The 14,906-nt window shown below is 40.9% G+C and overlaps 1 protein-coding gene across 2 annotated transcripts; it reads left to right on the forward strand.

Moving 5' to 3' along the window:
* The first annotated feature begins 767 nt into the window (after positions 1 to 767).
* Positions 768 to 11,246, forward strand: brms1 (BRMS1 transcriptional repressor and anoikis regulator). Of its 2 annotated transcripts, none has more exons than XM_039822731.1 (10): positions 768 to 889; positions 2,474 to 2,690; positions 2,792 to 2,882; positions 2,996 to 3,123; positions 8,178 to 8,257; positions 8,383 to 8,479; positions 10,354 to 10,440; positions 10,567 to 10,631; positions 10,826 to 10,865; positions 10,957 to 11,246. In XM_039822731.1, the coding sequence occupies exons 2-10, from the start codon at positions 2,480 to 2,482 to the stop codon at positions 10,962 to 10,964; spliced, it is 807 nt and encodes a 268-aa protein (XP_039678665.1). In that variant the 5' UTR covers positions 768 to 889; positions 2,474 to 2,479; the 3' UTR covers positions 10,965 to 11,246. The 2 variants fall into 2 exon arrangements, with proteins under 2 accessions (XP_039678665.1, XP_039678664.1); XM_039822730.1 differs by having other exon boundaries at positions 886 to 1,021.
* Positions 11,247 to 14,906: the final 3,660 nt, after the last annotated feature.

Here is a 14,906-nt window from a genome sequence, read left to right on the forward strand (position 1 = left end):
GCTCTGTAGACATTCTGTATCACTTTGGGGCCATCTTGTGGTTAAATGCAGTATGCATTTTACCCGAGTGTGAAGTCTGTGAATTATATTCTGTTCTAATCTCATGGTGGTTAATGTAAACCCAAGTAAGAATGATGCTTAACACCAGTAGTATAATGGCTGCATCACATTGTGCTCGTTACTCCTATCTGAGTTAAGGGACAACGTTGGATCCTTATGTCGATGTTTGGCTTAAAATGTATCTGCCACAACAAATGCTTTGCCAATGAATACACCTCCTGTAGTTTAGCTATAAAAAGATCAGAAAAACTGTTTGCATTCACAGTGGTTTACATAATTCCTCCAATATATCAGGTTAGTTGAACCATATATACACACCTGTAAATAACTCTTAACAATATATTTGTAGGCCTATAGACTGACATTTTTAGAACTATTGCATTAAAAAGGTGTATTGTTTTTAAGCCTGTAATTATTGTATGTAATGCATGTGTACTCTCACCTGAGAGGTCTGGCCTAGCTATATTTTATATTAATTATATCATATATTATATTATTATATTGCGATTGAAAAAAGAGAGATGCGCGGTATTTTTTGTAAATTCCAGCCTATTGGCTAATTCTGATGGTTTACTGCACCAAACTAGATTATGATTGGCCCACTATACCTGCTTTAGCATTTTGATTGGGCAAGCGACGTTTGGAGGGGCGGGGGGGTCACTCCTATTGGTCACTCGCACATCACGGCTCGGCGCTGATTGGTTGAATTTACGGGTTGTGGAGTTCGGCGAGGTATCGACCTGAAGACCGAAGTGAAGAGGAAGTACTTTTTAAAATGAAAATATTGAAAATGATACTTTAACTTTCTACAGCCGAGCAGAGGGAGAAGGTGAGCAGGCTCCTCTAGTCACGGTGTTGTCCGGGGAAGGGAAGGTTATCTGTTTACAAACAGCATCGCCTGCCTGCCTGCATGGACGGAGGGATAACGTTAACGTTAATCCGTGCAGAGTTGGAAGATAGGGTCAGTGAAAGCTACTGTGGCGATACTTCATTGTGATTAATGACATTTTAACGCTGACTATATTGTTTACTACCAAATACGTGTAGAGGAAATATCTAGCAATAAATTAACTTGAATAATAGTCTGACAGTGTGATGAGCAGGCAGTCATTCCCTCGCTGTGTGGTTTCAATTGTTAGCTTGTGTTGCACTTGACTTCACTGTGGTTTATTTGCCCTTAATTTGACATGAAAATGCAACGACGAGCCTCGGTTAATTTCTTGGGGGTTGCATGTAAATATACTGATAGTATGACGGGCTTCAGACTCCGTCAGGGTCGTTATTGGAGTCTAAATACCGCCATCGAGTCCATAACGTTTATCATCTTACTGAATGACATCACGGAAGCTACTAGTGGTCAAGCTGGGCTAATAAAAAAAAATAGGACGTCCGGCAAGGAAACAAAATCAAACGCCTATTAATGGATGTAACAGAAGTGTGGACAGTTTATGTTCCATTTGTAATTATTTCCCATAAAGCGTTCCTAACGCAGTGTGAGGTAATTATTTTTTAGACTATCACTTTTTGCTTTTCGACAAGAAAATCGGGTAGTTTCCTGTCTTGTGCTGTGTTTTTCTAGCTGGCCTGACCGAGATACGGAACACGATAGCTCGATGTCCCGCGGTCTTCCCAGTGCTACTATATTTCAATTATTGTTATTTAAATTATTACTATTATTATAAATTATCTGTATGCCACAACTGACAATTAAACACGTTTCTGTTTTAGCAACGTAGGACGTTAGTCTGCTTTCAGTGCTCTTTGTTGTGGTTTACTCTTATTGCAACCCAGCTGGAGTTTGTTGTCATTAATCGACATCACCAATATTAAGCAAAATAAACCTAAGGAAAGTATATTTAAGGCAGTTGTGTTGCTCTGTGTGCAGTAGAAGTGCAACCTAAAATAGGGATTTTAAAACTAGGCACCTGCTATATTTCCAAATGTAGTCGTTCAGTATTTTAAATCGGAGTAAATGTACTTCAGTAGTGGATGCATACTTTTTTTTTTGTCTGACCAAATATTGCAATTGTGATACAAATGGAAATATATGCTCATGCAGCTTTGTACATGTTTTCAAATTGGGACATCAAAAAAGCTAAGCAATTTGCATGTTGTGCATGTCATTTTTAGTTGACTCCTTAAGAAAAAAACAAAATCAAGGAATAATAAAAACTGTAATAAAGCGTATTTAGATTATTGGTGGTGGTAAGCATGTTTACTACAAGAGAACTTCCCATTATTCAACAGATCAACAAAGTGGAAACATCAGTAGACACACGAGTAACCCAGTGTACTAACTGATAATTACTGATGAAATGGCTCAAGAGAAGGACAGACCAGATTTGGTTAACTTTTAAACCTTTACCCAGACACATTGTGGTATAGTTTGTGTGTGTGTCTGCATGTTTCTCAGCCAGCCATGCCAGCCCAACCCCCTGTGAGGGAGCCGGAGGAGGAGATGGAGGCAGAAGGAGAGTCACAACTCCCTGAAACCAACGGAGAGGTGGAGCAGCCGAGAGAGGATGAAAGAGGAGGCAGAGGAGGAGAGGAGACCATGGAGGAGAGCACGGAGGAGAGGGATAGCGACTTGGAGGATAGTGAAGAAGAGGAGGAAGAAGAGGAGAGTTCAGGTAAAATCCAAGTGCTCTGCTAAATTGTTGCCTGATTGTATGCAATGTCACTGTTTTTTAAATTTTTTTAAACGGTTTCTGTCTCTCTGTCCTCTGTGAAGAGATGGATGATGAAGACTGCGAGCGCAGGAGAGGAGAATGTCTAGATGAGATGTCGGATCTGGAAAAACAATTTCAGGAGCTGAAAGAGAAGTAAGTTTAACCCGGACGAGGGAAGAAACGCGACAGTGTGTCCCTCTGGTGTGATTTTTGAAGGATGGAAGAAAAGAAAAGAAGGAAAGGCTGACTCCACTGTGTGATTGCAGGTTGTTTCGGGAGCGGCAGAACCAGGTGAAAGTGAAGCTGGACGAGGTGCTGACAGGGAAGGCTGGAGAATACAGAGAACCACTGGTTTTACTACAGGAGAGCATGCACATACGAACACAAGTGGCCGGTAAGTAAAACACACCTTTTCTCAGGAAGAGCGGATATGATGTGCTTAACAGCCTAAACTTTTCTATCATGGCATACACACTACAAGTCACTTTGACCACAGTGGAATGATGTTGAAATTAAGTTTAAAAAAAACCTGCACACAGTATCTGAAAGAAATTGAGCAGGACCTGTGGTACAATTTGATTTTTGCCATATCTTTTCCAGCAGACAAACATCATCGGTAGGGTGTGGATGTTTCTCAAAACCAGGCCTCTGGGTGGGGCTGCAAACATCAATCTCTCTGTTAGGGTGAAGGGAGTCAGGACGACCACCAACATATTTAATGGAAATGATGGCCTACAGTATGATCTAATTAATTTCAAGTGCTATATAGGGGCGATCTGAGGGAATTTATTCCTACACCTATAACGGTGTCTTGTTGTAATGTTTCCTATTCTGCCCAATTGTAGTTTCTTTAGCTGCGTTGAATTGGAAATGGTCTGCGTTAGGCAGCTTGAAATCTTTGCTTTGATTAGCAAGTGGGTGTTAGGGTGCTTTCACACCTGCCTCGTTTAGTTCGGTTGTATAGCACTAGAGTTTGTTTGCCCCGCTGGTGCAATTCGTTTTAGTGTATCTGCACATTTTTTAACAGCAAATTTAATGACTTTTAAGACCTTTTTTAAGTCCTCTAAAAAGGAAAATTTAAAAGGTCCCATAGCATGAAAATTTAACTTTATGAGGTTTTTTAACCCAGCCTGCCTATGGTCCCCCAGTGGCTAGAAATGGCGATAGGTGTAAACCGAGCCCTGGGTATCCTGCTCTGCCTTTGAGGAAATGAAAGCTCAGATGGGCCAATCTGGAATCTTCTCCTTATGAGGTCATAAGGAGCAAGGTTACCTCCCCTTTCTCTGCTTTGCCCGCAGAGAGAATTTGGCCCACCCATGAGAAAGAGAGAGACATCATGGCTTGCAAACAAATGGCGGTTGGTCAAGGCCACACCCCCACCCTCCACCTTGCCCTCCCTCTCTCCTCCTCAATAGCATTTAAAGAAACAAACACAGAAATGGCACGTCCTGAGGAAAGCTCATTGTGGGACTGGCTGTAGTGGCTGTAATTCTGCACCAAGACAGAATTTTGGAAAAAAGACTTCAGATACAGTATTAGGGGACCACTAAGGCCTATATAAAAGCATCCAAAAAGCAGCATGTCATGGGACCTTTAAGACTTTACCATGACAAAAATGACCATGACAACATTGTGTCAGCACGACACAATGTTGTGGCGAAGCACAGCTCGCCGGAGCCACGCTCAAGACAGGTCACAGGGACACGACAACTTTTATACCAAGTGCTGATTCGCCTTACAACCCTGACATGTTTGACTGTGTGTGTATAAATTATCAGCCTTTGAGGTACTTCAGGTAATTTCTAAATGTTGGCCCCTCATAGCAGTTTGAAAAAGACATGGAGGACAGTGTTTCTCTCACAGAAATAGACTGCTGTCAAGCTCACTGTCACTCTCATCTGCGTGGTCAAACCAGCCGGCAATAAAGTTGGAGACACACACTGGCAGAGCAGAGCCAAGTCTCGGTGACCAGAGCAGACGAAGCAACGCCACTCGCGAAACAATGTCTGATTATTTAAATGGAATGAGCTGGTTTGACCATGGAGATGCAAGAAATATGCACTAGTCCACACAGGACCTTCTTCCTGTATTTACTTTCTTGCTCCCGCCCCAGACACATCGGACCAGTAAAAAGGAGTGAACGTTCTTGCGTGATTTGTAATGATGCATTTTGGTACGCTTTAGAGCTGGGCAATATATCGATATTATTAGGGCTGCACAATTCAGAAAATGTCACGATTCAATATCAATTTTTAGGCTCACAATTTGATTCAAAATCGATTTACCGATTTCTTTTATTTTTTGTAATTCTTTTATTTTTTTTTTTTTTAAATATGAATTCTATGAATCGATTTTGAATCGAGATTCGAATATGAATCGATTTTATTTATTTTTTTGCACCCCCCTAGATATTATATCGATATCGTGATATGAGACTAGATATCGTCTTACTTACCAGACTGTTCTAGCTGTTCTATGATTTGCCTTTACCCACTTAGTCATTATATCCACATTACTGATGATTATTTATCAAAAATATCATTGTGTCAATATTTTGTGAAAGCACCAATAGTCAACACTACAATATCGTTGCAGTATCGAGGTATTTGGTCAAAAATATCACATTTGATTTTCTCCATATGGCCCAGCCCTAGTACGCTTGGATTTTTCCAGGTGTGAAAGGAAACCGAACCAAGGAGAAATCGCTCCAAGTTTACAAACTCAACTGATTCGTACCAAAGCAAACAAACTATAGGTGTGAAAACACCCTTAAATTACAGCCAGCATATTTCACCCCTAGCTCGTTTGGTCCGTTTCAAACGAACCCTGGAGAGTTTGGTTGGTTTAGGCTGGTGTGAAAGCTCATCCCAACTCTGGTGGGGCTCAAACAAACAAACCTCTGGTCCGCTTAAAAACGGGGGTCTCGGTTCACTTCCAAGTGAACTAGAGTTCGGTTCACTTCAGGTGAGAACGGGATCCGACCCAAATACAGGAAGTGAACCAAAAATAGAGCATTTTACTAGCTTGCAATTTTCAACCTTGCACAAAATGTACAGACTAGAGGTCGACCAATTCATCGGTTTTGCCGATTAATCGACACCGATAGTTGATTGGTGGAACTATCGTTATCGGCAAAAATCCATACCGATAGTTTTTTCTGGTTGCGTCCGTTGCTGGAGCGGCTGAGAAGCGCGCGCTGTCATTCATTACACAGTACGCGAGAGCTGAGAAGGGTCTGCTGGCATCATGCATTACAATAGCGGCCTCTAGAGGCAAAATAAAAACTATCACTGATGCCTCGTGTTTATTTTCGACACGTGTTACTGCGCGCTGCACGGAGAGCACATGCTGTGCGGAGAAGGCTGACATCAGATGCGCGTTTAAAGCATCGACCGCAAAAAGGTATGTATACAGTACATTTTGTCATATCATTATAAAGTTATTAATTTGTTGAATAGATGCTGCATTAGTAGAGAAAGAACAGCACAACAGTATGTTTGTTTGCTTTCGAGGCTGAGATGACGCTAAACATTAGTAGTAGGCTAACTTACCTCAAGCGGTTAAAGGAACACAACGACTTATTGGGAATTTAGCTTATTCACCGTAACCCCCAGAGTTAGACAAGTCGATACATACCCTTCTCATCTCCGTGCGTGCTGTAACGCTGTCTGACGGCTCCAGCATTAGCTTAGCCCAGCACAGATCCTGCAGGTAACTGGTTCCAACTAGCCTACTGCTCCGAATTGTGACAAAAGTGACAAAATAACGCCAACATGTTCCTATTTACATGTTGTGATTTGTAGAGTCACAGTGTGTACAAAAAACAACGTAACATGAGACACAGCCATCTTCTATCCGTAAACAAACCGGGAACTATATTCTCAGACAGGCTTGCTGCGAGCATATCACTCCGCCCAAGTACTATATTCTTCCGCCTGAGAATATAGTTCCCGGTTTGTTTACGGTTTGAAGATGGCTGTGTCTCATGTTGCGTTGTTTTTTGTACATGCTGTGACTCTACAAATCACAACATGTAAATAGGAACATGTTGGCGTTATTTTGTCACTTATTCGGAGCAGTAGGATTACTGGAACCATTCACATGCATGTTCTGTGATGGGCTGATGCCGCTGGAGCCGTCAGACAGCTTTACAGCACGCAAGGAGATGAGAAGGGTATGTATCGACTTGTCTAACTCTGGGGGTTACGGTGAATAAGCTAAATTCCCAATAATGTTGGCGTGTTCCTTTAAACACTGGCAAAAATAAACGCAAATTTTGCACGATCCGTCTAGTGGCTGCCGCTGGAGAATTGAGATGTGTAGAATCGACAGCGCACTCATTTTAAAATCCTCAGCGGAGGAGCATCAACAACTGCCCGAAAGCACGGTAGCGTTATATGGTGGAGCGAGATAGAGTGAGGGAAGAGAGGGAGTGCCCAGCGGCGTTATAACAAAGCCGTGACTCATTGAAATAAAACGTGTTTTCGCCGATTCATCTCTAGAAATGCGACTGTAGCAAGCATGTCACTATCACTAACGTTATCCACATTTATATTTACACGCAACAAATGATATATCCAGCTTCAAAAAAGTCTAAAAGTCGGAAGTTAGAACAAATGCATTGTGCAAAGAGTGGTTGCTATGGAGACGATACACAGCGTTGAGTTCCGTTGCTCTGATTGGTTGTAGGTTTATCCAATGAATGCAGAGGCATTTTTTTTTCCTGGTTCGGTTGGAACACGCCCCATAATCACAGCCCAATGAAGCGGTTTCAGACTCCCATTCTGACTAGAATCTGATTAGGACCACGTCAGGCTAGTTCTAAACCGTTCTACAGAGAAGAATGGCATCACCGTTTTGAGATTTGGCATACATTTGGGCCTTTTTTGAAGAAATGTAAATAGTTTGTCCTTTTATATGAATTATAATGCTAATTATGTTTATTTTTACACTGGATGACTCCAAATATGTAGGAGAACTGTTTTTAGACAACACACATGCTTGTGTAGCATTGCTGTGGGTGTAATATCAATAAATATGACATTATTATTTTGATTATTGGCAAAAGCGTCTGGACTTTTTTTGAAAAAATGTATGTATTTTGTCAACTGTTTTATCCAGTATCAATTCTAAATACTATCGGTCGAATAATCGGTTATCGGCAAATACGGCCCAACCTAGCTATCGGTATAATCCACTATCGGTCGACCTCTAGTACAGACTGATGTGACCGCAAACCAAACTAAATGAAAAATGCAACAATGTTGCAACTTCACCCCCAAATCGCACGAGTGAAAGCGCCCTAAAAGACTTTTTTTATTAGGTTAATATGCTGTATGGTGTCACTATCTGTTTCGGTCTACTTTTAAAAGAAACTAAAGGACACAAAAATAATCTAAAATTAGCCACGCTGTCTTTAGCATCCTCTCTAACTGTCTCCAACTACAGGAGTGTACAGAGAGCTGTGTCTGCAGGTGATCAAACACAAGTACGAGTGTGAACAACAAGGAGCAAAGCAGCACCTGGAGGTAATACACACACACACACATTACAGTAGTACCTACTGCATCGGGACTCTCATACACTTCAGCCAATCTTATTGAACACAATTATTACAAAAGTCAAAGTGTGTATGTATGTATGTGTGATACAGAGTGAGCGGATGTTGCTGTTTGATGCCATGAAGACCGAACTGCTGGAGAAGATAAGAAGACTGGAGGAGGACAGACAGAATGTAGACCTTACCTCAGGTACAGCTAAATTCTCCTCACCGTCATCAGTCTTGTTGGTGTAGGGAACAAAATCTACGGTACCTTTTGCTGCCATTATTCAAGGTATAGTTACATTTTTTTTTTTTTTTAAGTGGGGTTGAATCCATAGTCAGTGTATAACCTTCAGTTTGGAGAAGCAGGCAGGATTCCCAGCACGAAAGCTAAGCAATGTACTGCTGGGGATGGGGAGCAGCAGCTCAATGTATTTTAGCCACCTTAAAAAAACAACAACAAAAAAAAAAATGCTCTGTTTAAGTTTACACAGACTGATCTCATGAAGTGGCGTATGTATGATACGCCAATTCGTATGCCATTGTTGGCGTGTTATCAAGACGCATACTCGCTTTTTAGCGTGTTTAACGATGCTGTTTGGCCTCCATTGACTTACATTACCTTGCGATTGCGTGTGAATTTACGCCGTAGCGAGTGGCGGATGGGTCAAACGCAGGACTTTCACCCAGGAGACCGGAGATGGTGTCCCGCATGTTACGTATCCTTTGTGTCCCGCGTGGCACGTTTCCTAAACTCAACAGTCGCTTTCTTCTTTTACTAAAGCCAACCCCGTTTTTCTTTTACTAAACCCAACCAGTTCTTCTTTTCCTAAACCCAACCCGTCCGCTGTATACAGCGCTAAAAATGCGTACAGATAACATGCTACTTGGCTTTAGAAAGTGGGCGTGTATGTTTACATCCGCTGTATACAGTGTAGACATACACGCGGATATCTCAAAATGCATACAGATAACACGCCACTTGGCTTAAGAAAGTATGTTTACGCAAAGTCATGGGCCCAATCCCAAAGTGAGCCCTGAGGACTAAAGGACTCACAGACTTAATTGATCTCAGGTACTAAGTGAGTGAGTGTGTGAGGCCACATGGGCTCAGATAGGTAGAAATGGGATCGGGACAGCACTTCACGAGATCACATGTTACCTTGGCGACGTTTAATAACAAAGATGTTGCTGACACTTGCCGGTTTGGGAATTTTCATTTTAAGTTTGTTGCTTTCCACACGGCCAAGGCCCAGGAGACGGCTACCTGATTCCAAACTCTTGTTTTACAAGCTGGACAACAGGTTGGTCCGTTCTGTGGTCGTGTGTCGTGCTGTTGTTTACCTTCGTAATTTCCGGATTTCCCTATCGTCTCCGCGGTAAATGTCACAGCGCTTTGAACTGTGGGTAATTCCCTTTGGTGAAGTCTGCATCGATGCAGACTCACGCAAAGGGCTCGGTAAGTGTGTACTCAAACCCTCACGCCCTTTGAAATTCCGCATTGGGACAACCCTAAGCCCTTACGAATTTCACGAGAACGCGCACCAAAGTCCGTGAGTCTGTGAGTCCGGACTTTGGGATTGGGCCATGATGTCATGTTGGTTTAGACAGGGGGGAATGAAGCCATTAGATGCTCTCTTCACAGCCACCAGACTCCATTGACAAAAACAGTAATATTACCTTGCAGAACACAGCTGGTCTACAGCTGCCTTGATTAGTTAGATAGTTTTACTTTTGTTAGTTCCTAACCCTTTTTAAAATGCCAAAAGTCACACAATAACACTTGATAGACCACAACTCGCATGTGTGCCGACCGCCATCTACTCTGGGTAATACACGGACTATGGATCAGTAGCTCATACAACCCCACTTCAAAAAATCCAAACTTTACCTTTTAATGTTTGGACAAAAACCTGCTAATTTCTTAGTGAACACTAAAACTGTGTTTACATACATTACGCAAAGTAAAAAATCACTACACGCTGAAGACTTCTCTACACGCTGAAGACTTCTCTGGTCAGAAGAAATAAATCCAAACAGTGAGACGAGTAATGTAATGAATGCTATATTTTCTTATTCCAGAGTGGAGTGATGAGATGGGCAAGAAGTGTAAAAGAAAGAACCTGCTGGGTCGGTCGGAGAGGAAAAAGAAAGTAGCTCTGGTTTCAGGTAAACTTTCTCATCCTCCTTTTCCCACTTTTATTCTGACACAAACAGTAGCTTTAACATTATTTGCCTCCTGACGGCTGGACAGACCGACCGATGATTTAACATGACTCCCTCTCTGTCTCACAGGGCCTTTCATCGTCTACATGTTGAGAGACATCGACATCCTTGAAGACTGGTCCGCTATCAAGAAGGTAAAAGAGGAGGAGCTACTTTTCCTTTCAATCTCCCACATGTCTCACCTTGAGCTAAAATGTAATTTCAGAGTTGACATTAAACTTATTTTAAGGTTTAAACTCCTCAATGCCACAATGCTACACTACACACACTCCAACAAATATACCAGCTAATTGTATCTTTGGTAACTTTGTCTCTGTGTGCTTTTCAGGCAAAAGCAGCTCTGTCACCACTAAAAAAGAAAGTTGAAAGTAAGTCTGCCTGTCATATATTAGCATACAAACACCATACTGCTGGGAGATTTTTTTTCTTCCTGTAACCCATTCTCATTTTGTCTTTCAGAGCGGTGATAATAGAAGGATCTTATTGAAGACCAGTGGCAAAAACCAAACCCCACACACACACACACACACACACACACATACACACACAGCTACTTCCACTAACGGTTACGGTTTTGTCACCTCAAGACCCAGAAGATTGTGTTGAACCGTGCCTGACCCCAGCAACCAACCACCCGACTGCTTGTTTGTTTGTTATCTATTGCTATTTAAAACAAGTTCTTAATGATATGACAACAATGTATTTATAGAATGATTTATAATGATTAAAATTTTAATCTTTTGTGACAAGGTTTTGCATGTTTATTCGAGTCCCGATCAATGTTTATGACTGCACACACAGTTTTTTTTGTGAAAATGTAGATAACTGTAACCAAAATATCCTCTTTATACAGTTGTGTTCAAAATAATAGCAGTCCAACACAACTAACCTCATAAATAAAAATGTTTGGTAGAAGTGATATTTCTACATGGCAAATAATTTACTAGTAAGGGTTGTAGAGTCATAGAAAATCAACAGACCCAACAGTCATGACATGCATGCTGCTCATTCTGTGTAATTGAATCTGTAATTGAAAGGGGCATGTTCAAAATAATAGCAGTGTTGTGTTCACTTAGTGAGGTGATTGATTCTGTGAAGACACAGGCGTCAATTATGGCCCATATTTAAGGAAGGAAGGAAGTAAATGTGCATGCTGGTTATAGTGCATTTCACACTGAAATACTCAGCAAAATGGGTCGTTCCAGTCATTGCTCTGAGGAACAGCGGACTTTGATTAAAAAGTTGATTGGAGAGGCGAAAACATATAAAGAAGTGCAAAAAACTATAGGCTGCTCAGCCAAAATGATTTCAAATGCCTTGAAATGGCATCCAAAGCCTAAACGACGTGGGAAAAAACGGTCAACCACCATTCGAATGGATCAAAGAATAGCCAAAATGGCAAAGGCTCAACCAATGATCAGCTCCAGGAACATCAAAGAAGACTTAAAGTTACCTGTGAGTACTGTTAGGATCAGAAGAAGGCTATGTGAAGCAAAGCTATCAGCTAGAAGCCCCCGCAAAGTCCCATTGCTGAAAAAGAGACCTGTACTGAATAGGTTGAAATTTGCTAAAGGACACATTGACTGGCCAAAGGAAATTCTGTGGACTGATGAGAGCAAAATTGTTCTTTTTGGGTCTAGGGGCCGCAGACAGTTTGTCAGACGACGTAAAGCATGGTGGTGCAAAAATCATGTTATGGGGATGTTTCTCATACTGTGGTGTTTGGCCTATTTATCGCATATACCAGGGATCATGGCTCAGTTTCAATACATCAAAATGCTTGAGGTCATGTTGCCTTATGCTGAAGAGGAAATGCCTTTGAAATGGGTCTTTCAACAAGACAGTGACCCAAAACACACCAGTAAGCGAGCAAAGTCTTGGTTCCAGATGAACAAGATTGATGTTATGGAGTGGCCAGCCCAATCCCCAGACCTCAATCCCATAGAGGGGTGACATCAAAAATGCTGTTTCTGAGGCAAACCCAGTAATGCAGAGGAATTGTGGAATGTAGTGCAATCGTCCTGGACTGGAATACCTGTTCACAGGTGCCAGAAGTTGGTCGACTCCATGCAACACAGATGTGAAGCAGTTCTCCGAAATAATGGTTATGCAACTAAATATTAGTGCAGTGATTCAAAGTAAAGCAAACCCTTGAGACATTTTTCGGTTTATACAGTAAATGTTTGAGTTTGTAAAGAAAAATGCAAATACTGCTATTTCTTTGAACAGCCTAAAATTCCTTTTTCTTCACTTTCTGTAAACACAAACTTGATCAATTTTGGTCATGTTTTGATTTAGAATTGAATGTGCAGTGTTCTCAATGCATTGATATTATGGAATTAAAAGCTATTCTAAGGATTTTGAGCATTATTCACTTTTTTAAAATCACACTGCTATTATTTTTGAACACAACACTATATATATATATATATATATATATATATATATATATATATATTTACTTAAAGGATGAGGGAGTGTTTTAGTCAAGAAGACCAAGTCATTACCAAGACCACTGAGTCAAGACCAAGACCAGAGTTTATCGAGACCGAGTCAAGACCAGACCAAACAACTAAAACATACAGTATATACACAACTAGCTAATAGTAATATGTATAGCTAATATACGGTAAATCCCTTTGGGTGAGGGGTGAAGAGATTTCTGGAGAGTTTTGGTACAGGGGCAGATTGATAACTTTAGTTAGCTAGCTTTGCTAGCGTCACTTACACTTAGCTTACCTTTCTAAGTGCCGATAAAAAAACTTAGTGGTCCCAGCTGTCTCAATCAGCGTTACATATATATGTATGTATGTATGTATGTATGTATGTATGTATGTATGTATATATATACATACATATATACACTGTATATTATTCATACAGTTATATATATATATATATATAAAATAAAATAATTACATAAAATGTTATTACCGACGATTTGCAGGAAGTTTTAAATCCATTCACAGTAATGATTTTAACACATAAATCAGACAATACACAGGCAATTTAGTGATATCCCTAAAGTTGTGGTCTTGACCGGTCTTGAAATAAAATCCAGAGTCCTGTTCATTTAGAGCCCGAGACAAGACCGAGTCAAGATGTGGTTGATTCCGAGACCTCCAAAAAATCCTTCGAGACCAGTCTTGAGTACTACAACACTGATATAAGGGAGTATTAGGGCCACTGTGTCGAAAATGAAATATTGAGATTTTGAGAATTAGGTCTAAATATTTCAAGAATAAAGTCTTAATGAAATGAGTAAAAAGTTGTAATTTCAACAAAGTTTTTCATTAGAGCAATACACGCAATTTCTGAGATTGAATATGAGTGATGAAACATTTTCCACTCATCCTTATGAGCCATTTATTTTGAACCAGCAACAATAAAGACCATGTACTGGATTTTACAAATACCCACCAAGGAGATGTTTGAACAGAATTTAAAAACATTTAAACAACAAAAAAGTCACTATATTCACTCATTTAAAGAAAAGGTTTTTGGGAAATACGCTTTTGTGCCGACAATTATACCGAGATGATGGATCCTACCTGTATGCTAAAGAGGCTAATGCTAGCAGCATATGGTGTTATAATGCTACTGTTAAATGAAAGAACATATTTAGGCTACAAAATAAATTGCATTAAATGTCAACATCACACTACACAGCCCTAAATGTCCCGCACCAACAGTAAATTCCGATTGGCACTTGGCAGCCAGGTGTTTACAGCGAATTATCAACAACAGCCTTCATCAGTGTAGCCTCACAAGAAATACCCAGAGAAGAGCCGCAATTTGGACAATTAAACTAAAATATGAGTGTGGTTGCAACAAAAGAAGTACTTCTTATAAAATCAACAACAGAAAAAAACATCACCAACGCATGTGATGGGTCAACAATAAAAAAATAAAAAACGCGTAGCGCGCACACACAATGCTACGTTGCTTGGCTGTTGGCGTTGTTACGTACCTGGAGAGAGAGTTGTTGTGTGGTGTGTGTGTTGTTGTACTCACTTGTCTGCACGTCATTCTGCGCAGCAGAGGCCTCCTCAGTCTGCTCGCTTCAACTTCTCTGCTCGTCCATCCTCTACATACAACAAGTCCACCGTGCCTCTCAACGTTACCAGTCCACTGCACTCCTAACAGCCTAGCTAGCTGTTTTCAACCCACTGTACACTACCTGCCCAGCACCGAATGCCAGACAAAGTTAGCAACTAGTTGTAGTGAACATTAGTGGAGCATTAAGCAGCTAAAGGGCCAGATATCTTAGGAGTTGGTGCAGAGCATACAGAGCTATAAAAAAAAGATAGAATACTGGGGCACGTTCAATCTTAAAAACGTTGTGCACGGGTTGAACGACGACACGCATGAAAAAAGGCAATGCGCCTGCGCACACAGCTGGCGTTCAA

This window comes from Perca fluviatilis, chromosome 14 (assembly GCF_010015445.1).
Source record: "Perca fluviatilis chromosome 14, GENO_Pfluv_1.0, whole genome shotgun sequence".
In the NCBI taxonomy this organism is placed as follows: Eukaryota; Metazoa; Chordata; class Actinopteri; order Perciformes; family Percidae; genus Perca; species Perca fluviatilis.

Coding starts and splice junctions, on each gene's coding strand:
- brms1 (XM_039822730.1), top strand. CDS start 971: ATGGACGGAGGGATAACGTTAACGTTAATCCGTGCAGAGTTGGAAGAT. Junction 1,022..2,473: donor GTGCAGAGTTGGAAGATAGG/GTCAGTGAAAGC, acceptor CATGTTTCTCAG/CCAGCCATGCCAGCCCAACC. Junction 10,441..10,566: donor GAAAGTAGCTCTGGTTTCAG/GTAAACTTTCTC, acceptor TCTGTCTCACAG/GGCCTTTCATCGTCTACATG.